The sequence below is a fragment of the Empidonax traillii genome, unplaced genomic scaffold (genome assembly GCF_003031625.1).
Source record: "Empidonax traillii isolate 1590-97213 ecotype Southwest subspecies unplaced genomic scaffold, ASM303162v1 scaffold62:size2133460, whole genome shotgun sequence".
Lineage (NCBI taxonomy): Eukaryota > Metazoa > Chordata > Aves > Passeriformes > Tyrannidae > Empidonax > Empidonax traillii.
The window spans coordinates 1,808,382-1,835,887 of NW_020955255.1; the positions used below are offsets into that span (position 1 = coordinate 1,808,382).

The 27,506-nt window shown below is 38.3% G+C and overlaps 1 protein-coding gene across 6 annotated transcripts in view; it reads left to right on the plus strand.

The window, feature by feature from the left end:
• The window catches only part of BCAR3 (BCAR3, NSP family adaptor protein), a 90,725-nt gene that overhangs the window by 50,139 nt on the left and 13,080 nt on the right, over window positions 1–27,506 (plus strand). For 5 of the 6 annotated variants that reach the window (XM_027879973.1, XM_027879974.1, XM_027879976.1 and 2 more), the window contains one exon: window positions 5,726–5,765. In XM_027879973.1, the coding sequence (XP_027735774.1) occupies window positions 5,726–5,765 (40 nt within the window). Of the gene's footprint in view, window positions 1–5,725; window positions 5,766–19,696; window positions 19,887–27,506 lie in introns of those variants that run through there. The other variant, XM_027879977.1, reaches the window with a different exon arrangement.

Genomic DNA, 27,506 nt, shown 5'->3' on the forward strand with positions numbered 1-27,506 from the left:
GGGCTTTGAAGGACAGAGTTTTGGCTCTGGTAATGCTAAATATTAAGGATAACAGAGGAAAAAGAATGCAGGTGCCTAGTCTGAGCTTTTGAACAAATTGTAGAGACCAGTATTGCATGTGGTGCAGAAACAGAAATTCTTTCAGAAGAAGGTAGTAAAAATGGTGTACATTCTTCAGCTTCAGTAGGTAAATGGAGCAGGTTGAAGGGATGCAGACTGAAGTGGTTAGAGTAAATGGCTGGGGCATTCTAAACAGATAGGAGTAAGCTGAGATTTCATTTAATTCAAGGAAAAGTACATTGTATCTTTTCTTGAGGTTTAATTACTGAAGAGTCCCAACTCCAGGTCATTACACCGTTAGTCATAGCAGTTTGCACTTGTTTCCACTGGTGTTTGAATGAGTCATGTCCTTGGTGCTGTGCAGCTGTAGATGGAAGGGTGGAATGCCCTTAGGAATGTAGTAGGAGCATGTGTGGAGCAGAAGCTGCTGGGGGATAAAATCACTGGGTCTTTTACTCTAGTTTACAGTACAAATAACATCAGTCTGCACTACATATACTTAAACACACCATGTCCAGCATGCTCAAACTTGCACCTTCATACTTAAGTAGCAGTGTATTTCAGAAATCTACGCAGATGGAGAGATTTCAAAGACACAAATTGAAGAAGGCATTTGATCCCATCTGGTCATTTTATTGCAGTTATGTCTGTGTTAGCAGCCTTGCAACAGCTTGGTACATTCTCAGTTTCTCAGACTCCTTTTGAACCTCTATTGTATTTTTACTCATACTTGGCATTGGCACCATTGGCACCGGAACTACTGAGAAGATAGTTCTTCCCATGATCACTCTTTCCATGTAGTAGAAAGGAGATGCTTTTGAAAACGTCTCCAGCAAAGGTCACTTTAAATAAGCAAATGTATTTTCATCAGATACTGGCAATGTGTCCTGATGTTTTTCCCACAAGTACATTTATAAATTGTGAAGTAGCACAAAGCTGCTTCAGGGCCATTCAGCAGTTTTCACCTTGTAAGAATATCTATATGGGGAGTTGAGTGATAGTGAGGATTTGGGCATCTCTGATGATACTATTGTGACTGTGCTTAAATTTCATTAAAGTTATCACCACAGCTAATTTATAATTGTAGCTGATATGTCTGTGGGGATGCCATAGGCCTGGAAGAAGCAGGTGCTTAGTATGGCTTAGTCTCTGAAGGTCTGTGTGTTGCAGGATTCTTTACAGCAACAATGATGGGAGGAGGTAATATCCAATGTTAGTAGAAAGGTGGAGGGTTTTGTAAAACCAACAGCTAAAGATTACAGATACCTGCTTAAAGGTTCTGTATTGAAGCAGTGCTGTAGAGAACTGTTGGCCAAACCTCAAAGTCTGAAAAAGAGACTGTCTCAGTTACTGAGATTCTGGATATTCTCCTGCACCCACTGAACTGAATAATTTATGTTGGGGTTGAACTCTAGGATTTAGCTTTTCAATTCCAGCACTGATTATCAGTACATAACAATTTTAGAAAATATTTAAAATAGTGACTAGTTACCTGGACGTTAAAGTTTTCTCTACCAAATTTTCATGTTTTGTTGCTCATTCAAAATCCATGCAAGATTTCAAGTTGGCAGTATGGCAATATTTACTTTGTCGTACCAGAAATATGATTCCAGTTGCTTATAGTGGTTTTTTTCTTCATTTTAACCAGTGACTGTTGATGTTGACAACTTCAAAAGACCTTTTTTTTTTTTTAATCTTTTAATTCTTCCTACACATTTGACTGTCATTTAGAAGTGTTGGGAAGTGGAAGAATAGTATCCAATAAATATGAATTCCATTCTCTTTTCTCATCTCAGTCAGCTTTAGCTGTATCTTGAAGGAGTTTACATCCAGCAATAATCCCTGCTTTCTGAGAAGTTACACTGGTTCTTACAGGGATCAAAGGTATCAGTACTTGCTCATAGGCAGTCAGTTCCAACCTGAATGACACCAAACTCTTCATTGTTGAAAAAAAAAATGTTGCTATGGGAAGAAGGAAGAGAAGAGAGAAGCAAAAGAGCAACTCCACATTTTCTGTTGTCTTGTCTTCATCGTGTTTTGAGGTTGCTCAAGCTCCACTCTTGACTTGCAAGCTTTGTATATTTTCTTGGCAATATCAACAAGAAACTAATACATGAAAAAAAGTGCATAATTCTAATATGAGTCTTGAAGCTGGACTGAAAAGAAATTGAAATAGTTTCGAAAGATTGCTAGGAGAGATTAAAGGATTGTGTGTCTGCAAGATCAGCCAGCAGAGAAAAAGGTGATGTCAGATGTCAGTCTCTAGAGAGACTGTTTCTGGCTAGGAAAAGCTCAGAATCATGAAGGTTCAGACTGTGATGACTGCTTTCTTTTAGTGGTCAATTATTACTGGAGGAGTGTTTATACTGCTAGAGTTTCCACACAGACTTCTACATGCGAAGGAGGGTGAAGAGAGGATTTACACTGCTCAGGAGAATGACTTAATTACATGTATCAAATCAGGTGTTTTTTTTCTTCTTTTTTGTTACTATGAGCAATAAAGTGCTGGAAAGGGATTTTGTTTTGTCATGAAATGAGGTGATAGAGTCTGGCAGCAATATGAATACCCAAAATAGATGTGGTAGTGTGTTCGCATCCCTTAAATTTCTTTCTGTGACAGAATGAGGATGAAAAGAGCATGAAACCAATACTGTGTGTCCTATTGCATATTTAGCCAACCCCTTGGCTTGAGGTGTTCTGACAACTTCTCTATTCCAGGTGACAGACATCTTTCTGTATTAAATATGCTTTTTTAATGAATGGAAATAGGTCTTATCTTATTATAAAGAATCCAAAACGTGAAATAAAATCCAATCCATGAACCCACAGTTTATGCATTACTGGTTGACTTCTGTGCGGACTCTAATACGTGAATGTTGTAGGTAAGCAGGTGCAAATGAATACAGCTGTAAAGTCAAGAATACAATGAAGATAAACATTAGCATTATTTGAAAGGTAATAAAATCTGATGAAAGATGAAGAACTTAGTATTATTGAATCAAACCTGCAGTTTAATTGATTTTGAGAGATGGTAGAAACAGTATTTGTCATCCGATCTGGTAGTTATCTGAAGTATTAATTTTTTCTTTCTGCAGATAATCTAATACAAGAAGGGAGAATTTGGGTTCACCATTTTTATTAAGATTCCTTGAGAGGGAAAAATGGAAAGGAAAAGAGGTGCTTTTTTTTTTTTTTTTTGAAGTTTATGACGTCCCTTCATGGGGAGCATATGGCATAAAGAAGCACATCATCATTGCTAACAGAGAGCTGAGATTCAGGAGTTAGTTTTATTTTGTTGGATTCTAGTTATTTTGAGCTAACTGCTTAACCTGGTTTTCTGCATATAATGTATGATAGTACTGTGGGGAAATCTAATGAAGGAAAATGCAGTGGGTAATTTTTACTCTTAGTTGCTGCACATCAGTGAAAGTTACCATCCTTTGAAAATAACTTCAAAAAATTAGCACAAAGATGAAGGCTTAGACAACGGGGGAAGATGGGGAGAGAGAGGGGTAGATCTACTTGGAGACAGGTATCTGAAGTGAACATCTTTCTATATGACCTGTACCTGTGATGAATTGCAGGGTTTCGTGCATTCTGTTGTTGGCCAGCTTACCAGATAAAATATTATGGTACTTGTGAAGATATTTGTTAAACCCTCTATTTCCTAAAGCCAAAAATGTTCAAAGCGCTTCTGTTGTGGGGATGCTGAAGGAAATGTAGGTCACTTCTCTCCCTGCTCTCTTCTGGATTTCCTGCTTTATATAGCAGTAAATAAACTGTTTGATCTTAAAACTTTTCTACCTCTTTCATTTTGCTTTGGCTTGATCTGTCCTAGGGATCGTTTGCCTTGTACCAGGTGGTGGGAACAGGGGGGTCTATAGCGAGGCTGGTCTGCAGGAGTGGAGGTTGTGAATGCAGCCCATAACAAAATGTGCTTGCTGACAGAGTAAGCAGGTTTGTTCTTTTAGAGTGTGTTGCACATGCAGTGCTGGTAGACCTTTGTCCTGAAAGATTCCACAGGCAAGCAAAGAACTAAACTGCAAAGTTTTTCAAAGGCACTTGGTACTGGCACAACTTCCCACCGACCATTTGAATGTGAGGAGAATTCAGCCATGCCTAATGACTCTGTTGAACTGATTAAGAAAGGGATTTTTTTCCAGTCAATTTGCAAAGTGTTAAGAATGAAAATGTCTCTTCTGTTTCAGAACTTCCTTTTCTTTTTCTTCTGTGCTTCACCCATTTTCTCTGGTATATTTGCACATATTTTATGCTCATACAGTTACCAAATTGCCCCTTCTTTGTATATTGCATAGGGAAAAGTTTCAAATGGTCCAAATTCTATTTCCATTGCATTTTCCAGCTTTTTTTTTTTTTTTTTTTTTTTTTTTTTTTTTTTTTTTTTTTTTTTTTTTTTTTTTTTTTTTTTTTTTTTTTTTTTTTTTTTTTTTTTTTTTTTTTTAAACTAAGCTGAGAATGAAACTTGACCCTTGTTAAATATTGGGATAATGTGAAACAGTAACTCATGATACAGCCTGAACAGCTGAGTACCATCATATTATGGGCAGGGCTAAGAGGTGGGAAGGCTCAGTTTTGCCTCTGTGTAGGTATTCTGGGTTAAAAGCTGTTAAGGAACCAAACTAAAAACTGAGTATAAAATAATAACGTTGTTTCAGATTATATGCAATTACATTCAAAACAACACAGGGAATTATTAGGTGTCCAGTGTTACATCATTATAACAACTTGCACCAAACAGGGTTGTGGTTCTAAATATGTAGGGTTTATGTTCTCCATGTGTCAGTCTTGACTGCCTTACAAGTGCCTGATCTCTCTGTAAGTTTGCTTGTTTTTCGTTGTGCCTGTTGTATGTTTGTATTTAAGGGCACCATCAAATACGTCATCCCAGGCTCTGTAGCAAACATCCAGTCATGTACTGCAAACTCTAACCTGCTCAGTCCCAAACAAATATACAAAGTGCTTTGAAATAGAAATGAACTTTTATTTTGGGTAAAGAGTTGGAATTGATCACAAAGCTCTTCATTTAGGCTTCTGTGCCCTTTGCCGTCTGCCTGTAGAGAAAACCTGTGACAAGACCTCTTCTTTTTGAATTAGGGCAGTGGCTTTAAAACAGTTGTGAGGCTGAATTGGTGATAACTTTCAGAACTTTTTCTCTGTATATATAGAAAGTGAATGTTTCAGTTTCTACTTTCTGTTAGCAGTGCCCTCTGACTGCGATCAGCAGCAGTAGCTTAAATGGGAAAACAAACAAGCAAAGAAATAAATTCAGAAGTTGTTGAGAGAGCTCTCTTTTAAATTTATTTCAAATATTTTAGGTAGCATGTGTTTCAGCCATCTGTTGAAATTGCAAGATTGTTTTTTATTTACTTAAAATGGTATAGTTAATTTTATTCCCCAAATAATTACTATTGGCTCTACTACCTGTTCATCTAGAAGAAATCGATGATTTATGTATTTGTTAAAAGATAGATAGCATAAGCCATGTAGCTCTAACACACAGTTTTAATGAAGATTTTAATGTGACCTAGTAGCCTATAGCTCATATGAATGTATCTCCAGTATAAAGTTATATCTGGACTCACCTTTTTTTGTTTGTTTGTTTTTCTGTCCTGTCTTCCTCTCTCCTTGCCCCATTTTGTTACAGAGATCAGAATATTCTAGACCCTACTTTGGAATACGTTAAGGTAAGGTACAATTTCTTACTCTTAAAACATTTTACTTGGTGTATATACCCAGCACTGCCAGCATTGCCATTTCCAGTCATTTGTGGTTAACTGGTGCAGCTGTCCATCTTCTGCTACAGAGGAACTGATGATACATGTCAGACTGTTTTCTTAGTGATTCAATGAAATACTTGTGGGAATTATGCTTTGGGTGTAGGGTCCATTTTTATATTGGGGCTTCTCTACACTTATGTGGTGGCTACCTAAATTTTTGCTTTTGTTAACAGATTAAAAGAATCTGCATGTCTTACTTGTGGAATTCTGGGGAAGTAAAGGAACACATCTGAAAGTAGCATAAAAATGTCAGGTTCAGGTTTATGGTTTTAGCAATATACTTATTAACATTATGGTTAAAAATTCACTTCTGGTTCAAAAAGTAACTGGAATTCTGGAAAAATTGTGAGTTCTGTTTTCCTTTTGTAGAAGATCAGAGTGTGTATTTTGTTAGAGTAAATAAAAAGTACTCCAGAGCATTTATAAATTTGATTCAAAAATCAATCCTGGATTGGCAATATAGAAACTTTGGAAGAAGCATTAGGGATGTGATTCTGTGCTGGGAATCTCTTGCAATGCTGTGATTTCTACTAAATTAGTACCTTTCAACATGTTTAGGTGAATATTGTTTCTCAGAACCTTGCAAGAATCTGGCTTATACGTCATGTCTCTCAACAGTGGGCTTCTCTAATTGTTTTTTTAGAAGTCTTTCAGAAGTTTTCTGAGAAGTGTCAGATAAACACAGGTTATCCTTAACATAGGGTATTTCTGTGGCTATTCATGCAAGTCTGGATTTCTCAGACACCTGAATTTCTGCTGCAAGTTAGAGATCAGGAGAAGAAGAGACTGAAGAAAGCCAGTCTGGGTTTTGCTGCTGGAATTCCTCTGTGGATATTCATGGTTGAGGGAAATGGAAAGGTGCCCAATCTTAGGGTTCAGACTGATTGAAGAAGTAAACTAGGAGAATGTGTTGAGAGGGGATTGTCATAGGAAAGTGCTGAGAATTAATTCATCTGAAAGTGTATCAGGGTCATCTGCTGTGCTTTCTGCCTGGGGTTGGGATAGATGTAGGAAGTAGGGTTTCATAGAAGAGGAGGGGAAGAGCGGAACACAAAGGTCCATGGAAAAGTGACTGCCAGAGGACTCTTAAAACAGCTGCTGGATTTCTGCTCTCAACAGTTAGCTCAGTGTTGTGAGGTCCCTGGCCTCAACCCCAGCCTCAAGTTGGGGTATGATAAAGTACCAGAGACAGAGAAGGCCAAAAGCCTTCTCATGAGTGCTGTAGAAGAGGGGATGCCAGAGGCAACAATGTGGTGGACATGTTAATTGCTCTATTTAATTTACTATGTATCTTGCATTATGCTGTACAGAGTATGTTGTTACAGTTTTAATAATATGACCAAGTAGAAGGCAGAGGTATCATGTGCCAATTCATCAATATGGGTGTCTTGTCTTGTTGCAGCAAGTTCTGTATTATAAATGTGGTTTCTGGTCTTTTCAACTTTTCTAGTAGAAGCTTGTCTTGGACTCCTGTCAATAGCAGTGGTGCTAAGCTTAGTTATTAAAACTTTGATGTTGAGGAGGAAAGCCTGGGGAAAAGAGACATATGAGGGAGAATACAAGGGTTGCTATCCCCTCTTCTTCCTTTTTCAGTTTTTCCTGTCTGTATCTGTATCTTTAGTGAGTTTGGACCCTAGTTCAATGATAGTATTATAGGAATTCTAGACAAGAAATCTCAAACTACAACTTTGAAAAATATGAAGAAATTGTTTTCTAATAAATATAACCCCCCAAAACACTTCGTCAAAGTCTGGGTTACTAACAAAACTGATTCCAGAAACGTGTTCTTACACAGAAGATGGTGCAAATAAAGAGTTATTTTTCTGGTGCACGGGAAAATATGGTTGGGATTGTCTCTCAACAAAGAAGTGTTAATTTACTCACTGAAAACATGAACTTGAGTATGAAGCACATATGATGTATCAGTCATACCTAAGAACTAATGCTGAAACTGATTGTACACAAAGTCATGATACTGATTCTCATGTTGCTATTCAAACTGTGAAGAGAAGAGAGACTTTGGATTAATTTGCATTGTAAAAAATTGCATTATCCTGAAAATAACACATGGCACAAATTTAGGTCATGCTGGGTAGTTTGGCTGCTGGTGAGTCTACCCAGGAGTTGCAGTCCCAAACAAACTGTACTGTCAGGCCCTGAGGACACTGGGTTTTAAGTGTCCTGGACAGCCTCACTTAGGACCTCCACCCACACCCACCCAGCAAGGGCTTCACCAGGCTGGGGCCTTCAAACCCTGCCCGAGTTGTTTAGGAGGTGCCTGCCCCAGGTCCTGTTTCTCAAGTGCTGTGTGGGAAGCCCTGGATGGACCTTAGACCTGGCCGGTCTTGCCTGAGGCTCTCTGGAATGTGATAGGACCTGTTGGTGTCATCACCCTGCTGACCTCGCTTGCATCTTGGTGCTGTGGGACTGCACCTTGTTGGTGAGCACTTTGCCCACCCTGTGCTCCCAGATCACCATTCCTCAGGGAGCAGTCCCGCTCCTGTTGCTCCCTGACACACTAATTGTAGGTGGCTGTTTTGAAAGATACAAGTGATCGAATAGACGCCATTCTCATACCTGATCCACTTTTTCAGGCTGCACAGTCATACCTATTCTCCTTCAAGGCAAGCAGCTAGTTTTAAACTAGCTAGATTTAAAAAGTAATTTTACAAAACAAAGCTGGGCACAGAGCATGCCCTAAAGCTTCATAGTTGCAAATTAGCACTGTTTCTGCAGTGATGCAAACATGCTACTGGAGAGTCCCATAAAAAAGATAATACTTGTTTAGAATGTGCTCCTTCTGGGGAGTGATCAGCATCTCTTCAAAACTGGACTCTGCTGTAAACAGAATGGGAAGAATTCATTCAGGCTTGAGGAAGAGTGACATGGTTCTAGTTTTGATTCAGTGTGCTGGTTCACAGTGAATAAAATATTATTATATTTGTTCTGGCAGTAGTGACTACAAGCAAAGAGACTCATGGTAAACATTGAAGCTGAGTGTATCAATTTGCTTTTTAACAAACCTTTCCTTTCTGGAATCTGGTGACTCAAAGTAATACAAATAAATCCTTGTATTCAGAAATACTCTGAACAGAGGAAAGGCAAAATAAACTGTTTTTTCTGCTATTTTATTCTGTTCAAGGTACAAGACAGAAAAGCACTAGTTATAGGGCACTTGCATTTTTATTTGTTTTTTTAGAGAATTCTCTATAGATGCACTGTGGTTTCTAATTCTTTAAATTACAGCTCACAAATGGCAGTTCAGTTTACTACATCTTGACTATTGATGTATTAGTTCATTTGATGCATAAAGAGAGCTAATTATGCAAAAGCAAGTTCTAAGCGGGAGGAAAAAAGCACTGATTTGCTGGAGTCGGAGTACTGAAGTGTCCATATGGCTTCAACCCTTCCTTTGTCTTCACAGTGCTGCTGAAACCATGGTCACAGTTAAATGGCTCTTTCAAAAAAACCTTTTATGGTAGAAGTGAAAACAGGCCAGACTGCTTTGAGTCAGGCTGCTACCCAAGTCATGAAAGAGATTTAGGGACACAATAGCACGTTGTACATACTGTGAGATTTTTACAAGTTTTATGAGCCAAATAATAGATCCATTGGTAGTCTCTGCAGGTTCTTCCCACACCCTGAGTCTGCACATCCACAGAACAGATTCCTGCAGAAGGGGAGAAAGAATCAAGTGCTGGCAGATTTGAGTGTGTCAGAGAACTTTTTGTGAGTCGTTTTGATCAAATTCATGTGAACTAAAGATAGCTTTCTGTCCCATTCCTATTCACTATAAATACTTTAGGTTCTTTTTATAGAAGTCTGTGCTGTAATCACTGAAGCTATATCAGGGCAAAAAGAAAAAACAAAACCAAAACCAAATTAGATTTCTCTCTTCCTCTCATGGAAACCTTTCGAGCATTTCCCGTGGAAATAGTGCTTAATAATTACAGAAATACATATCAGCTACAAGTTGATGAGTATTACTATGGCCTGTGGTTTTAGAGTTGTATTTTAATCCATTAGTGGAAAATTACAAAATTTGTGACTTATTGTCTCTTCAGCATGGTCATGAGGGAAGTTTATATTTAGATTCCGACTTGAAAAAACTGTTGCTGGCCTAAGGAAGTTACAGCTGCAGAAAAACATTCTCTTATGAAGTTCTGCTGAAGGATTGTTTGTCTCAGCCCCATGGTGTTCATTTTTTCCCTATTTTTACAGCTCCTTGGTTGTGTTAGAAAGCAAACTGTCATAAAATTACTGTCATTTATCATGGCTTTGGTTAATGCAAGTGAAAATAAAATTTTTATGACATTCCAGCATCTTGATCGTTATCTGTAGCTTTGCAAGATAGGACAATGTTTTGCGGGTTTAATTCAACTTTAGAGAACTTAGATCAGGTGATGAGGTTTATTGATGCACAGTTTATATAGTTAATTGCACAGATTCATAATATTGTGTGTGCCAATATGTATGGGTGTTTGACTCTCACTATTCTTTTGGCTATGCCAAGAAGATACTATGGGAAGAGAATCACCAAAAGTGAAGTTTTTGTGTGTGTATGCATATTTGGGAAAGGTTAGGAAAAAATCTGTGTCAGCACGACAAGTAGCCAAGTTTGGGAAACAGTTCTTCCTGATGACAATGAAACTACATTGCAAGGAGCCTTTTTTAGATGTGGAAATATTAGAGAAATCCCCACCTCAGTGGAACAGTTGCCAAGTGCAGTGTGTTCCTGTTCATGCCGTGGATCGCTCTCCTGCGCAGACTTGCCTGTTGAGATGCGAGTTGTGACTTGTGAGCAGAAAGTCTGTGGGGTTTCTGCTTTGTCTGACAGTGCTGTGCGTGAAGTACCTGAGCTGGGAGGAATGCCTGGCGCTGAGGCACCATACCAGCAGGAGGGTCTTTTTAAATCCTTATGGTAGTTCAGGAATTTTTTTTCCACGCTTTTTGCAACTGCAGCAAGAGCAACAGTATCACAGAAGGTGGAATTATCAGATGGAATGGATTTTGTTGAGGAGAAAACAAGTATGCCCATGTGACTGACTTGGACTTTACACATCTCTTTGTCATGACAAATTTGTCATCCAACTCAAAGAACATCAGTGCTGTCAGTAATGTTTCGATCAGACATATTTACTTTTATTTCACATTTCTATACTTAGCAGGAACTGAAGCTAAAGCATCACATCATTCCATAGCAATTGCCTCTTGTGTAATTCAGAAATGTAAGATTCTGTTAGAGCCAATCTGATGTTCAATACGTGTCATTTTCTTTCTAGCAGAAACTTCCGCTCTGATTCTTGCTAGGTGGTTGCTGGTTATACGCTGCCCTCTGCTGGAGAAGAAACAATGTAACTCGATATTTTTTTAGTCAAGTCATGGCTGTTAAAATCGCATTTTTCATAATAATTTCATTGTAACTTTGGTAGTTACAACACTTTTGGAAGTTTGTTGCTTTTTTTTTTCCTCAAGAGATCCAGAATGGGGGGGATTCTTTCCCCTCCTCTCTGTCATTAAGTTATAAAAGTCGGTCTCGAGGGAACTTGTGAATTTTTTTTTTGTCAGTGTGTCACTGAGAGTGTTAGAATTGGTGTTCTGATTAGTTCAAAACCTCCAACAAAAGAGATTCCATAGCCTCCCAAGATAATCTGTTCTACCTCCCAAACTAAAGTAGTCTAATGGTCTTTTAATTGTTACTGAGGAAAAGTTTTTCCTAAAACATGGTATTTTGCACGGAGAGGTGGGGGGGTTTTCTATTGGTTGGGGTTTTATTTAATTTCTAGTGGGATAAGTTTTGACTATTGCAAGAAGTTGGATGAAGCATCTTGTCATTTACTTTTAATCCTATTCTGGTGACAGTAAAATTTCAGGTAGAATTTTTTCTTCAGCTTTATAGTGGGCTTGTTTCTTACAACTTGTGCCCTTTCTCTGCTTAGAAAGGGCAGTGACTTCTTATGTATGATAATTGTTCCTAAAATATTTCATCAACCAAGTTTAAAATAAAAAAATACTTAAGGAGTTACATATGTAATTAAAATTTAGAAGCTCTCAAGTAGTTAATTCCCCTAAAATCAGGGTGAGAATCTTGCCCTCTTTATTTGGAGTTAAAGAGCCCTTGTTTTATTTGATAGAATGCAGTTATCCATAATTAGTGATGGAATCTTATGCCCAAGTTTGACTATTTTCTAATGTTGAATTTTGTTTGACCAACAGGCTCATCTGTGAAAATATGGTTGAGTCAGCAGTCCTGTAATCTACTGGGTGCAAAGTGGTGATAAAATCTAAGCTGATGTTTGCAGTGAACTGTGCAGGAAGTTGATTTTACAGCTCTACAAGACAATGTACCCTCAGTGTCCTGTCCTAGTTCATGTTTCCCTAATAGACAGAATCCCAAGTTAGTTTGTTACTGTTTGGAGCTTTTTGCTGTTGCCCAGCCCCCAATTCCTGAATGACCTTGTTAGCTTTAAGATCTGTGTTGGGTTTTTTGTGGATTGGTGGGTTTTTTTCTTTTTCCTTGGTTGGGGTTTTTGTTTGTTTGTGGGTTTGTTGGGGGGGAGAGTTGGCATACTGTGAGGAGGGATTCTTTTTTCTTTGTGACTGATAATCCTTATATGAATTGAGGCAAGTGGATAGTGGTTTTCTAATTATTCTGACCTTTATTTTTAAGTCTTTCAGCCGTGGCTCTTGCATCCCCTTCTCCTGATGCTGAAATGGAGTTTAGGGTATTTATCTTACAGAACATCTTCTGTAATGCTGAATATGCTTTGGTAAATACAGAATGCTGATAATTCATAGAGCAGGGAGCATTCTCTGTGTTTGTGTTAATGGTTAATCTTACATCTTGTCCTGTCATGGATCTGACTCTGTGAATGCCTGTATTCTATTTCTTCTATTAGTACTCATTAACTCTTAAATGATGGTTGATCTGGAGTCATCAAAAGCCACTGCATGCACTGAGATTGCACCATGTTTTTAGTTGAAAACTATAAAATTATATCATTTGTACTGATTTCCTTGGCACCAGTAGTAATACTGGTGGTAGTAGCTACTTAGTTGACTTTTTCAATATCTTTGTTAGATGATCAGTAACTACTATCAAGTCTTATTTATATGATGGCATCAGCTGGAATTCTTACACCTTATCGTTTTCTTCTATATACATATATGAGTAGGTCTGTATATATAGAAAATGCATGAGTGCATAATTGTACTCCTTTTCATGAGGTCTTTAACCATTAGTAACATCAAAGATCTGACTACAGTTTACCATCTTTTCTGTTCATCTTTTTGCAACTGTTGCTGAGTTGTGTCTCTCAGAATACTTATTTTTCTATTAATTTTAGGCTTTCAGGATTGTTCCACAGGAACTTTGTTACTGATGATATTGCATTCTTTCACAGTTTAGAAGATGGACTAATAGCAAGAGCTGACTGGGGCATGAAAATATTTGTATTTAACTCTATCAACACGTGCTGAAGTTGATGTTTCAATGTCTATAAGCATGTGAACCACAAGGGGGAGTATATAGTGTATGGAAAGCAGATGATGGTGATGATTATTGTTATTATTGTTATTATTATTATTAAGCAGCATTTTGGGTCCTCTTACTGATAAAGCCTAGGGAGGTAAAGCTCCTAATCTCTCGGAGCTGTGTTTATAGATAATAATTAAAGTAAGACTGGAACACTGTGTGTGATCTGTACATCTTGCCTCTTTTTGGATACACACTGTTTAGACAGACTTTAGCCTATGGAGGGGGCAGCAGAAGGAGCTGTGATAACATCTGTTGATGTGGGCTGTTAAAGGAACAGGTTGGTCTGATATTTTTGTGTCAGATACTTCTAGAAAATAAGAACACCTACACAAATAATGGAGTGTGTTATGACGGCTGTCTAGAATACCCAGAGATAATTTGCCTCTATGTCCTCAAATCCTTGTGTTAATAAAACATAAAAAGGGACTTCTGAAAAGCTGAGCTCAGACAGAGCCTAAGTGACTTGTAAGCCTTATTTTTGAGTGCTACACATCCAAAATATACATTCTTTGGATAAAAGGGAAGTATTTTAGGGTATTTGAGAGTTTTAGGTAGATAACTGATATTTAAAAGTTGACCATTTACCCAGGTGAAGTAGCAGAATTTTTTCCTCTTTGAATTCTATTTGAAATTGGTGTAAATCTCATACAAAAAGCACTTTACTTTGATAGGACCGGGGAGGCTTTCAAAACCAGAAGTCTGAAGTTAGCAATTGTGTTTATGGCTTACTTTTGTGTGTGAGAGAGCTCTTGTGTGCTGACCAGCAAAGCTAGTTAAACTAATGGCAGCTAAGTCAGCAGGAAAGAGAAGAAAGTATTAACCATAAATTGTGAACTAATTCTGAACAAAAAAGGAAATTTAATCATTTTCAAAAGTTTTTAATTTTATTTTCCCAATCTAAGGAATAAATTTAATTAAATACAGGTGATACATTATAAAATTGATTCATGTTTGTACGTGGGTTGGCAGACAGTAGATGGAGCTCAAGAATATGTATGCTTGGTTTTGGTAGGATGAGTAAAACCTGCTAGTGGATTCATAATGGGAAGGTGACTAGTAGGAAAACCAGACCTACTGTCAGTTGACTTTGAAAAAATCTGATCTTTTATAACTAAAGCATGCAAATCTCAAAAGCATTTGGATGTCTTAAAGTGCAAATTAGGACCTAATATGGAGCTCATAAGCAGATTGGGCATTTATTTCTTGTAGCTGCCAATCTGGATTTTTATATGAGGCAGATTTTCAAAGAGGTTTATTCAAGCAGCAGTGTAAGCTAAATAGATGCAAATTCTGTTTTCTCACTATTCCTGTCCAACTGCAGTGTATTTCTGAGCCAACCTCCCGGAACCACGATGGAGAGGAGGAAGAAATTACACTGACCTCTCCCATACCACACCTGTGCAATGCAAACAAGTGGAATTACAGCTGCAGATCTGTCTGTTGATTTATGTTTAGAAGCTGCACCAACAACAGCTTGCAGGAAGTGAGGTTATACAAGAGAACGTGAGTCAGTTCTGTTAAGAACTGACAGAAGAATGGTTGGACATGAGCTGTGTGGTGGGACTTCATGAGCCTGTAGATGTTTGAGTTAGGAACAGACAAAAGTAAGCTACACTCTCTGACAGTATTGTCATCTCCTTTCTTCCATTTATTCTACACTTTAAAAGGTGTTCAGCTGTAAACAGTTGGGCACTACCTGTACTTGGAGGCATCCCCCATGGAGTTTTGTTAGAGGTGATGGGCCTTATCTGAAGGACTTCCTACCAAAACTAAATGATAGTGGGCATTGTGAAGATTTTGTTTGTGTGGGCAAATTATTTAACAGTTGTCCCCTTTTTCCTGACTTCTCCTTCAATTAAAAAGAGCAAATAACTAGTTATGGAGAAAACATCTATGAAACAAAGAAAGTTTCAGCTGAAGATTCAAGTGCTATGATTTTCTTTGGGTTTTTTTCTTTCAAATTTTATTCATATTGTACTTCATTACAACCTCACAGGTGCCACTTTGTAGCCACAGGGACTCAAATCCATAGTTAGATTGTGCCTGTTCCCTGTGTGACCGCGGGACATGTTTGTGTTCCATCTGACATCATCAGATCAGCAACAGTGAGCCGAGTGCCCTGGATTGGCTGCGTGCTGCATCAAATCAGAGGGATGTTGTTGACCCTTGCACGGTACACCATGCCTTCTTTCATTTACAGCTGGCTTCCTGCCTGGACTGTTTACTTTCATTTAGTGGAGTGAAATCTAAAGCATAACATGTATTTCACTGCATACTGTTAGGCTGATTTGAATGCTTAAGTGATTTGTTGATGTAGCACAAAGTAAAGTGTCAAGCCACCAATTCCTTCATCCAGTTTAGCCTGAAATTATTTTTCTTTCTCTTATATGAAACCACAAATCACAATGAATTATAAGCACTTCTCTGAGCATTGTATTTGGCTCAAAATAACTTGTTGTAGCTCTGCAGACTGTTTCGATAACTTCAGACTACTTGTCACTTTTCAAACGTTTGTATTTGTATGGAGTTTGGTTCCTTTACTTTAGCCACTTTAAAGCCAAATAAGGGAGTTTGGGGGGTTTTTTGGTGATGAGATAAAAAGAAACCAATCCCCACAAAAGAAATTATTGCTACATTTTGTCTTGTTTGACCTGTACAATTAAAGCAGCCCAAGAGGATTCCCCCTGAGAAGGTTCACACCATTCTGGGGGAGGACCTTGAACTCCTGCATATGCAGTGTGCTATGAGTGGAGCTGGACAGAGTTTAGGTGTGCTAAGGGAACATTGAGTAAGTGTAATTTAAACCAGACCATGAAAACATCATAAATAACTCTAGAGACTTTGGAATAACACATGGGGTTAGCAGAGACTACTTAATTTCTCTTCCTGATGGACTATTAGGAACTCAACACAGAATATGTGTTCAAGTGTCCTTGAACTCATGTGGCCTTGAATTCTATCAACTTAGAAATCTTCTCTTAATAAGCTCAGTTATCAAAATTATCAAAAATACTCTAGCCAGCCATCTTTGGAAACAGATGAAAGGATTATCCAACATGTTAAGAGTCTAGGTAATCTTTGAAAACAAAGAAATAAAGCTGATGGTTGATCTTTTGGTGCTGGAGAGCATTAGAAATACATCATAATGGATGACTTAGCAAAAGGATTGTATTTGATGTTTTTAAGCTACAAGAAACAGCTGGTTTATTTCTCATGTGCAGAGATTAAGAACCTCAAGTACCAGGAAAAAACTGAGGGACAGGAGAGTGAAAGTATGGCCAAACCATCCTCTGTTTCTCTGAGTCAGTAATTAAAAATGTAAATGTTACCTCTGTATGAAGCATAATTTGGAGCAGCCTGAAGGCTGTCCTCAATCATGCTGGCTGAAAACAGCTCCATGATAGCCATCAGTGCAGGAAATACCATACAATTTCCCAGAGCTTTCTCACGTGCTCTGTGAGATTCCTTCCATTAATCTTAATTTTCATACTGCTGCATCCCAGTGTCACGTAAAGGTTGCCATCCATTGAACTACGTGGGCAGAAGTCATGGTAACCTTTAATAAAAAGAAAAATCCCACTAGTTTAGCTTTTAAAAAATTTAATTCTCTATCTAAATAAAGTATATCCTCTTTCCCATAAGTTATACTGTTGATTAAAAGCTGCAGCTGTTATGTGAAATTGTACGGCATCATTTTTTAAGTTCATTATTTCTGCCATTCTCACAACATGCATAATTTTTGATTCTTTGCTCCATTACAGACAGGAAATAAGGAGCTGGCAATTACCATTTGTAATTTATGCTCTGCTATTCATGTTGATCTGGAAATGTAACAGACTTTTCAGAACTGTTTAGTAGCAAGCCTTTCAAATGAAATATAGACACACTCACGTTGCATACCTATTAGGCCAAATTTGCTTTCCATATTGAGCTGTTCTATTCCCATTGAAGGAGGGAGATTTTGCCTTTTTTTTTTTTAACCCCATGAAGAACTCTTTTTTGGAACTTCTAATTCTTTTCGGAGCAGAAGTGTCCCACCTTATTTTGCATTGTGAAGTCAGTTGTTTCTGCACCAAAAACAGATCAGTCATCCTAATAGCCCTTCTTGTCCCCTGCTGTAGTTTGAGTTACTTGTCTTGATAATTTTTTTTGTGATATTCCAAGTGAAACCTTAGTTAGTGTATTGTGCAGTGATACTGTCTTGTCACTATTATAAAGAAAAAATGCCTTGACTGATGCAGTCTTCAATTTCCTTTCCCTTTTTATTGTTCCTTCTCTTCCCCCACTCCCTTTTTAAAATTGGGTTAGGGTGTTATTATGACAACTTTTGATGAATTCTTCAAAAATACTGTCCTTGATGAGATGTCCTGCCACAGTATCAAAAAACCAGACAAGAAGCAAGAATCACAGTTGAAGCTTTTGTGTTTGGAGTTCTACAGGGTATCTTTTAATCTTCTCTTCTCTGACTACCCGCTGAAGCAATCCTGTGGATTTTCTCAAAGTGGAAAAAGAACTAAAAGTAAACTAAAATATACTGCAGCACAGAGCAAAGAGAAGAGGAGGGCAGTTTCACAGTCTTATGATTTTATCTACTCATTCACTGTTTGTCATAAACTACTCGGATAGGCATTTCCTCTCACCAGCTCTACAGCAGGACTCCATCTACAAAGTCAGTATTTTCAGCTTCTTTTCTGGCCAGTCTTTTATCCTTTTTCTTGCCAGGTTTATCCTTTTACAGACCATGTAATATTCTGTTCTTTTATTCCTACGTTGTTTTTTCCTTTTCTCAAAAGAATCACAGGCATGGCATCTCCTACACATGCCCAAGTTAGTCTGACCAGCTTTGTGAGCATTCTGGTTTTAGATACTTGGTGCCAGGTACCTGCAAACCTGAGGTGGCCAGACAGGTAAGAGAACTTTACACATCCCACTTCCTTTTCCTTGTTATTAACACTGAGGTTTCCTTTGTGGATAGGCACTCTGTCCCATTTCTCTTGAAGGACAGTGCACATTTTATGTCCTTTCTCTGCTCGGTGCTGCTGTTTGGTTTATGCACCAAGTTCCATTGCTGGGTGCAGGCACTGAGGGCACTTCCCGTTGTTCAGTGAGTGTAGGAAGGAAGTACTCAATAATTAGGTGAAAAGTATTGCCTTGCAAGTAATACCTGAGGCCATCAATAAGCATTTAATGTATGTGCCCTCCTAATTATCTAATATATTTGTTGCTGATGAAAAAGGCAAGTGACTATTCATTTTAACTGTGCTTTGGAATTAATTTATTCCTAATGTAAGACCTGAAATATCTGTGACTTCTGGTCACACCCAAGTAATAAATGATTGATCTCTTCGAAGTTTCTCTTTCCGAAGTGCTGCAGGTTTCCTTGTACCCCTCAATCCAGTCTGTTCAGTTTCCTTTCACCAGGTCTATTAACTGGGCTGCTGTCGAGGTGATGTCTTGTCTCCCACAGCTATTATAGTTACCCACGTTTTTGCCTTGGTTCTTGAGAGGGCCTTGAGATTTGTAGGACAGCCTTTGCTGATGAGCAGTTTGCTGACCGGTCAGTAAGCTATGGATTATACTGATCAGGGGAATAGAATCAAAAGCATAAATAAAATTGCTGCTTTTTATTTTGTTGTAGTGCTTATTTTTACTTTGCCAAATCAGACACGTTCATGAATTCAGTTATTCCTCGAGCACTTTGCACAATCCCGTGGGACTATCACCAAACTAATGCTTTCCACAGACAGCTTTCAGTGCTACAGGTACCTTGGTTGTACCACTAATACCAACTATGCTGACAGGGTTGGTTTTCATGCTATTTTTTTCAAGGACTGTTTGCCAGAAGCTTCCTAATTAAAAATAAACAGATTTATCGTTTTACTTGGTTACCGAAGCTCAGAGGATATAATTCTTACAGTCGTCAAACAGTAATCAACTGCTTTTCCTCTTCTTTTTTTTTCTTTTATTTGTATATTATTGATGATGCAGATAGAGATGTTCCATAATTGAGGTGGAGCAACTGATTAAGCCTTTACCAGCACAGGGAGACAGCCAGGTATTGTAACTCATCGAGAAGAGAAGTTTGTCTTGTGCTGTTGGCTTAAATGCGTCTCTGAGCCGGAGGATACGAAGATAGGGGAGCTAGGATTTCACTGGTGAGTGCAGCAGATCACATGAGGCTCCTGGCACTCTCTCTATGGCACGCTGGAAGCGAGTGTGCCAGCGGTCACTGAATTGATAGTATCAGCTTCAGCTGCGGAAAGTGTCCTGCACTGATATGTGAGTAGGGGAGTGCAGCAGCTCTGGTAGGCAGTGCTGGTACTAAAGATCTTGCTTAAACCTCAGAAAACTGCTAGTAGTGACTGTTTATCTTCAGTCTTGAGGAACCCCAAACAGCAGAGTTGAAAATGCCGAAGGATTATAATGCTTTTCAAATGCTGATTGCAGCACTTTGCTGCTTTTATCATCGTAAGTCTGTTATCAGAGTCAAGGTAGGTGCTCTTTTTCAGTAACGGTGTGCTAGTCAGTAACGCTTTTAGGTTTTGTTTAGAAGTGTTTGTTTTTGTACCATGGTTGGGTACAGTGTGTTTCTCTTCTAAAGAGCACCTTTAGAATTCACTATTATCTCAGAGAGGAGCTTAAACAGTTTGCTGTTTTATGAGCCTGAAGCTGACTGTCTTTATGTTTAGGCACTAAGTTAAAAATGCCCTGGTTTGGGACTTGCTGAGAAGAATTTTAACAAACTTTCAGGTTTTCAGAATTTAATTGATCAGACCTACCTTTTTCCACTGCGTTAGTGAAAACATAAACAACTGTGCTCAGGAGCCCAGTCTTTTTAAAAATTTCAGAAAATTTTGTATTTTTTCCTTGTATTTTAGAAATTTTTTTATTGAAAGATACATAAAAGCATGTACTCATAGAATGGTTTGGGTTGGAAGGAATCTTCAAATGTCATCTAGTCCAATCCTCCAGCCCTGGGCAGGGACATCTTTTACTGTATGGAAAAATGCATTATATGCACTATATGCACAGGAAAAGCCTTTATAAACATTTTCAGCCCCACTTACAGAAGTCTCTCAGTGACTTCTCAAATGGGATATCTAACTACTTGAGGATCTGTGAGCTACACTTAAGCATTTAAATCTTTTTTATTAAGATTTATGTGTGAATTGTTCTTAGACTAATACCATGTCAGCTCTATAAGTCATTGTGTGTAGGTTTTCTGGAGCACTTGCAATGAGGAAGGATATGGAGGATCTTCTGGCCTGTTAGCTTTCCAACTTCAATGGAGGCCCTTAAAAGTTGGGAACAGATGCTCCCTTCTCTCTCCTGCAGTGATTTAGCCTGTTGAGTGTCCATTTCTGAACGTGAGGTGTGGGGCTCAGTCTTCTGGGCACACTGAAAAAGTGACTCTGATCAAATTGACTTCTCAGAAGTTATCATCACAGTGGAGTGCTAAAGATGCTTTATTGTGCTGTAATTAATTTTCATTCCTATTTTAAGCCTAAGGCTTAATTCTTCTAAAACTTTTTAAATTACATTGGGGTTTATTATTGGCAGTCAGAACAGTTGGAAAACTTGTTACTGACCATGCATGCCCTTTGTTTAACTTGGCACGAATTTCTGGTACCTAAAATAACGGTGATGTTGTCATGGCAACTTTCCATTTAGTCTAATCCATATAGTCTCCAGAGAAACAGAAACATTAATAGTGTTTGCTGTATGGAGGGTAAAAAATAAAACCTTTTATGTAGAAACAAATTACAGTTGGGATCTTTAAAAATAAGGTTCTATTTAAAGAGATTTGCAGCATTGAAAATAGATTTGAATGCATGTGTTCCAGTATGCAGATTTAGCATTAGCTGAATCTGATGAACTCCTATTTTAAGAAGTTTGGATGGTAGGGAATGGGGGGGCAGTCGCTGAAGAGAAAGTGGCTGTAGGTATAGAAATAGCTGGTGGTCAAAGGAAGTAAGGTCTGAACCTTGGAGCCAAATGGTGTGGGTTCTGTGAAATGCCAAAGGGCCTGGGATGACAAGAACGACAGGATGGTATGAAATGAAGCTGTCATCTTTTTTAATTTTTTAAAACATACCGCTTTAGGCAAAATTGGTTTGTGTAATTAGATGAGGTTAATTCCTGGGTTTAGTAGGAATTACAATTGTAATAAAATACCAAATTGATCCATAAATAAACATCTGAAGTCCACAACTACCTCTGAGAGATTCAGATTTTTTGCTGCATTTTAATTCCACTGAATTGAAAACAGTATGTGGCCAAGCTCAGAGATGCCTTGTTGTGTCCCATTGAGGCACAGGGAACAGTACAGCACTTAAACACTCGCATATTGCTGCACTTAATTTTAGCTTGTGAAATTAGGATCTCAGCAGCTGATGTTTGGTTTATTTTCCCATGCATTAATAGAAAATATAACGATCAGTCTAGAACATCTCAACTCATCAACTCATTCTTCAGTTGTGATGTGTCAGTACCTTTTATGATCCCATTTGGCTTTTATAGCTGTTTGCTGTCAAGGTCAGCTTTTACATTTGAGCAAAATAAAGAGAAACTTCAAGGTGAGGGACTCCTGTTTGTGCTAAAGAAAAGAAAGTAAAGAGAAAATACTAAATTGTTACTCACGCCATTTCCAAGCCAAAATATGGTTCCTTAAATTTTCATTTTTTGGAAGAGAATTAAGGCTAAATCAGTGATATACAGTGACTTAAAAAATTTAGAAGTCTAAATTAATAAAGTCAGCTTTGCCACAAGACAAGGGTTTTTTAGTACTAGTCAGTATGGTTGTCTTGATCAGAGGGAGTAAGACCTTGAAGTTCAAATATTTTCAACCTTAATTCTCTGCTATGATTCACCCTCAGATGAAGCTGTGCAAGAGGGGAAAACCACTCCAGTTATTTGGACTGCCAAGTTTTAAAACTTCCAGCACATTGGTGTAGCTCATTACTGGGTGATGTACTAATGCTATGAATGTGATGTGAGTAAGCAGCTTTTTATAAGAAGCTGCTTATTGCAAGTGCCATCCCTTATCTTGGATGAGTTGCAAACAGTTTTTATAGATAGCAGATCTTAATTAATATTCCTTCAGTGTGTGATGATCTAAATCTGTTTTATTGGCATCCTCAGGCTTCCTATATCCGGTTTCAGCATGTATGTGGAAGCAGTTGGATTTGATAACATGTGAGTTACAAGTCATCACCCCCCAGCATTACGGGTCTGTCCTTTTGATGTTGGATTTGTAATTGTTGGAGAGGTGCAGATGTGAAAAGACTGGCTTATCAGAATTATGTGGAATTTTGTATAGCTGCCTGAACTCTGTTGCTGTTGAGCTTGAGTTTTGATGACTCTTATACTATATTTTTTTTTCAATTTCCCATGATACTTTATCAAACTGGCTCTGCAGTGTGTCCTCTCTCATAAATATGTGGATAGCACAGGGACCACTGGTGCTCTGTAAGCAATTTCTGTTTGATGGGAATGGGAACATTCTGCAGTAGGTATTTATGCGTTTAACTTCTTAGTAGTAACTTTGGGTATGTCTCAGATTTGAAAAAAAAAAAAAAAAAAAAGAAAAACCCTACACAACTGCTAAAATCCTTTTGATTTGGTAGTCAAAATCCCCAGGGTCACTGAGTGAGTAGATTACAATTTGACTAACTCTCAACTCAGGATTTGTCAGGATCCATATTTTAGGAATGAGGCTGTCCTCCTAGGACTGAATGTGGTTACCTAGAAAACTAGGGATTTGTTATCAGTGTAGAGTTGTTGTGGAAAGTGGATGTTGAATCCATTAGAGTTAAGTTTTCCCATTACCGTCACTTAACGTTGGACTGAACTTTGTAGTAAAAGACTTTTTTATTTTCCCCATCCTAACAAATATCTTATTTATTAGTTGTGATGTTTTAAGCCCAACTGGCAACTAAGCACCACACAGCCACTTGCTCACCCACCCCCACCGCCCACCCCGCTGGAATGGAGAGGAGAATCAAAAGTAAACTCCTAGGTTGAGGTAAGAACAGTTTAACAATCAAAGTGAAGTAAAATATAATAATAATAATATTAAATAATCATAATGATAATAGAAATAAAAAACCCCAAGTGATGCAAAATACAATTGCTCACCACCCACTGACTGATGCCAGACCCGTCCCTGAACCCCGATGCACCCCATTGCCAGGTACCTCCCCAGCTTATATGCTGGGCATGATGTTCTGTGCTGTGGAATATCCCTGTAGCCAGTTTGGGTCACCTGTCCTGGCTGTGCTCCCTCCCAGCTTTTTGTGCACCTCCTGTCTGGCAGAACATGGGACACAAAAAAGTCCTTAACTTAGGATAAAACGACTTAGCAACAATCAAAACATCAGTGTGTTATCACATTGTTCTCATACTGAATCCAAAACCCAGCACTGTCTCAGATACTGAGAAGAAATTAACTCTATCCCAGCTGAAACTGGGACATGGCTACTAAAAATTAGCTGCTTTTCTGTGAATGTCAGGCAGGTTATGTTGTTTGTAGTGGCAGACTGAGAACGTGCACATGATGGAGTTTCTTTGATTTTAAAGAGCTGTCACAGTCACAATGAAAATTTTCATTGTAATTTGTTATCTTTTCATCAGTAACCTCAGAAGTTTTCACCTGTTACCTAAACAAGGTTGTGGAAAGCTTGTGGCTTCAAAATTGCCACTGTCCTGTATTTATTCATCTGTCTGAGTAGTTTGAGATTTCTCCTCCATATTTTGGGCATGGCAAAAGTTTGTATTTGGTCTCTCTCAACCAACCAGTTAAGCCACATGAAAATAAAATCCTGCCCAAGCTGGCATTCATCTATGCAGTGAGACTTTTATCACCCATTTTGTACCTCCTATTACTTAATATAGCACTTGCTCTAGTCCTGTGGGAACCTGGTGCACTCTAGAGGGTTAAACTGCCCCTGTAAAGAGCATTGCACCAGTTGTACTTTGAGATGTCTAAATTAATCAGAAAGTGGATTCATGTGTTTAGAAATTCCCTTTTTCCAAATAGTTCTTTCTCAAAAAACTATTCAGAAATGACTCTGTCCATGTGTTTTTGTCGTTTTGCAAGTTCTTGGCCAATGATGCTGCTTTTCTGTAAGGAGACATTAAGGACTGACAAGAGTGCTTTCCAGCAATGATGGAGTGTTTGGTTCTATGCTCAGTGCCAGTCTGGTTGGTTTGGTGACCAATTAGGAGAGTCATGAGTGAAATGACATACCTTGTACTCATTAAAATGAAATTAAAACATATTCTAAATTGATGTAACTGTATATTTTCAAATGCTTATATTCATAGTGCCAGACGGGCAGTCTGATTAGGGTCACAAGAGCACGGGATTAAAAACTGAAGGGACCTCTGCAGCCAGGGAAGTATGTCTTGATCCAGTATTGGAACTTTGACAATAAAATGTTCATTTTCAGTATGAACAAGTTGATTGCTCTCTAGTGGCTTGGAAATAGAGGAATTTCACTGATTTTTCACTTTTCCAGATGTTTTGAGTGTCCTGTGTCTGCCTGTCTTCTCCCTTCTTTCTCATTTGACAGCTTTGTCTTCCCTCTTGGTATTTCCTGTCCCTGCCCCAGCATCCCCTTCATGTTTTCTGTTGACTGATCTTTCTGTTCAGTACATTTATTAAAATTTTAGAAAAAGTACTAGAAGTTTAGGAAAGGTACTGCTTGACTTTTTTTCCTTAGTCAGATCCCACTTCAATTTTCACAAAGCTGTTCTCATTTATCCCTAATAATCATCTCCTTTCTTATTCTTTTTTTTCTTGAAACCTTCAAGGCAACAAGAAATCAGGTGGTTCCAAGGCTGCCTGTTGGGCTCGTTTAAGTATCAGCTGGCAGAGCTGTGCAAAGCACCAGGAAGTAATTGAGATTGGATGGAAAGGTGGCCACCTTTAGTCCTGTACCTGTAACAGTCCTTGGCTGTGCTTTGCCTAAATAATACTTTGCCAGAAGGGTACAAAGAGAGATTATGTGAATTTTGGCTTTATCAGAACTGAATGAGGTGATCTAGCATGACAGATTTTGGACCACTTCCAAACAGTATCTAAAAGTAAAAGCCTTTCTCTCATAATTCAAACTGTTTAAAAAAAAAAAAAAAATCAATCCGCCCTCACCCCCTCAATCAACCAAACAAACCCCCCAAACCAATAAACCAAACACTCAATTACTGTAAGGAGAAATTAATTAATAACAATTGAGATAAGACATGAAAGCTGGAACACGTAAGATGCAATGTGGGGTATATCTGTGTGATTCTCCTCCCAGGATTTTCATATTTCACTGGTATATGTATTTCACTGCAGTTGTACATGATGTGAACTGGAGAAAGAATTCACTGCCAATAGGCAACAGAAGGGACTGGGGGACTTATATTTTGTTTACTACCAAACTCATGCAGTAGATTATTGTGATGTGATTAATTCAGTTAGGATGGTTGGCACAAGAGCTTCCTGTGTTTCTTCAACTGTGTTTTATTGCAGAATACATGGAAGTCTTTAATCTTTGCCCTAAATTATTTTAAAATTTCTCTTTACCATCCACTTCCCTGTCTAGCTGTAAAAGTATATTCAAATTGCTTTCTGTCATTGAGTAGGAGCCAACAAAGTGTCTTAGACAAAGAAATGAAGTGAGGGTATACTACTAAAGGAAGGTTTGTCACTACGAAGTTAGTGCAACTTTTCAGCATACCATTGCTGCCCGTTAACTTTTGGATGCTGTTGGAAAATGAGGCTGAAGTATCTGCATCCTGTTGTGTGGGACAGGTCACTTTTTCATTTGAAGGAAAGCCCACTGATACAGCTAATTACACTGTCCTAAGCTTGCATTCTTCTTTATTTACAGAACTAACATGCTTGCAGCAAGCTGGGCCTGGAGTGATTTTTGAACCCTTGCATGATGTGAAGTTCAGGGTGTGTGCAGAGCTTCTTGCAGGGTCAGAGGCCTTGGGTACAGTGTTTAGCATGGAATGGTATAGGCTGGTATCATTACAGACAGTTCATCAGTCCCAGTTTTCCTGTAAAGGACATGGATTGTATAAGAAATCAGTCTCAGCTAACAAAAAACTCTCCAGGAAGACATGCTGTTACTGAACTTGCTTACCTAGGCAGTTTTCCCCCTGTGTATTTTGGGATTTGTGCTAGCCACGGGAGTTGTTTCACTAAGTTCAGAGTTGCATAAAAGTTATTTAAGCATGTTTGCTTCACCTCAGGAGATGTCTGACCTCTGGCAATCAGAGTATACTCTGTGTGGTAGACCATGGTGGGGAAGATTTTTAACAAACCAATAATCTTGAACGTTAACAATTTAGTTGGTTTGAATTCCTTAAATGTTTTTCTTGATGTGTTATTAGATGTAATTCAAGTGCAACGCGTGTCTCATTACATTTATTTGAGTAGTGAAAAATCCATTTAACCACCAGAAGAAATTCTAGGGTTTTGTGCTGTATTTGTAATTTGAAGTCTATCTCTAACTTGATCATCCTGGGTTTTTTAAGGTAAGTTGTGTCAGTACTGTGGATAAAATTAGTCCATACACAAAGACCTGTAGCTGTTTTTGTTGGCTAAGAATCTAGTTCTCTACGCAACTTCAGTTATTGCCTTTGCATTGTGTAGTTTAGTCCATTTCCAGTAGTTTTGTCTACCATTGAGATACAGTGAGATGCTTTTGGAATGATGGTAACAATCTGTACAGTAGCTTTGGGTTCTTAAAGATTTCTATTCCATCAAAAGTATCTTTCAAAACATTAAATACAATTCATAATAAAGTAGTAGTTCCTTTGTAGATTGGAAAAACACACAGCTATGACTGTAAGGGCTTGGTATTCCATTGCAGCTGGATGCTCTTGTTTACACTGGAGGGGGGACTTTAAAAGCTCTCCAGCCACTTCCTTGTGCAGTCAGGAGAAAAGGGACTCTTCAAAGGCCTCAGCTCCATTTGTGTGCTCTTCAGTCTACCTTCAGGTTATGTAAATGCTATAATCCTTGCTATCATTCTGTAAGATGTGGCTGTTAATTCTGGAATCAATGCCATCAGCTTTAAATGGATACCCAGCCATTTGAGTTGGGAAATTCAGCT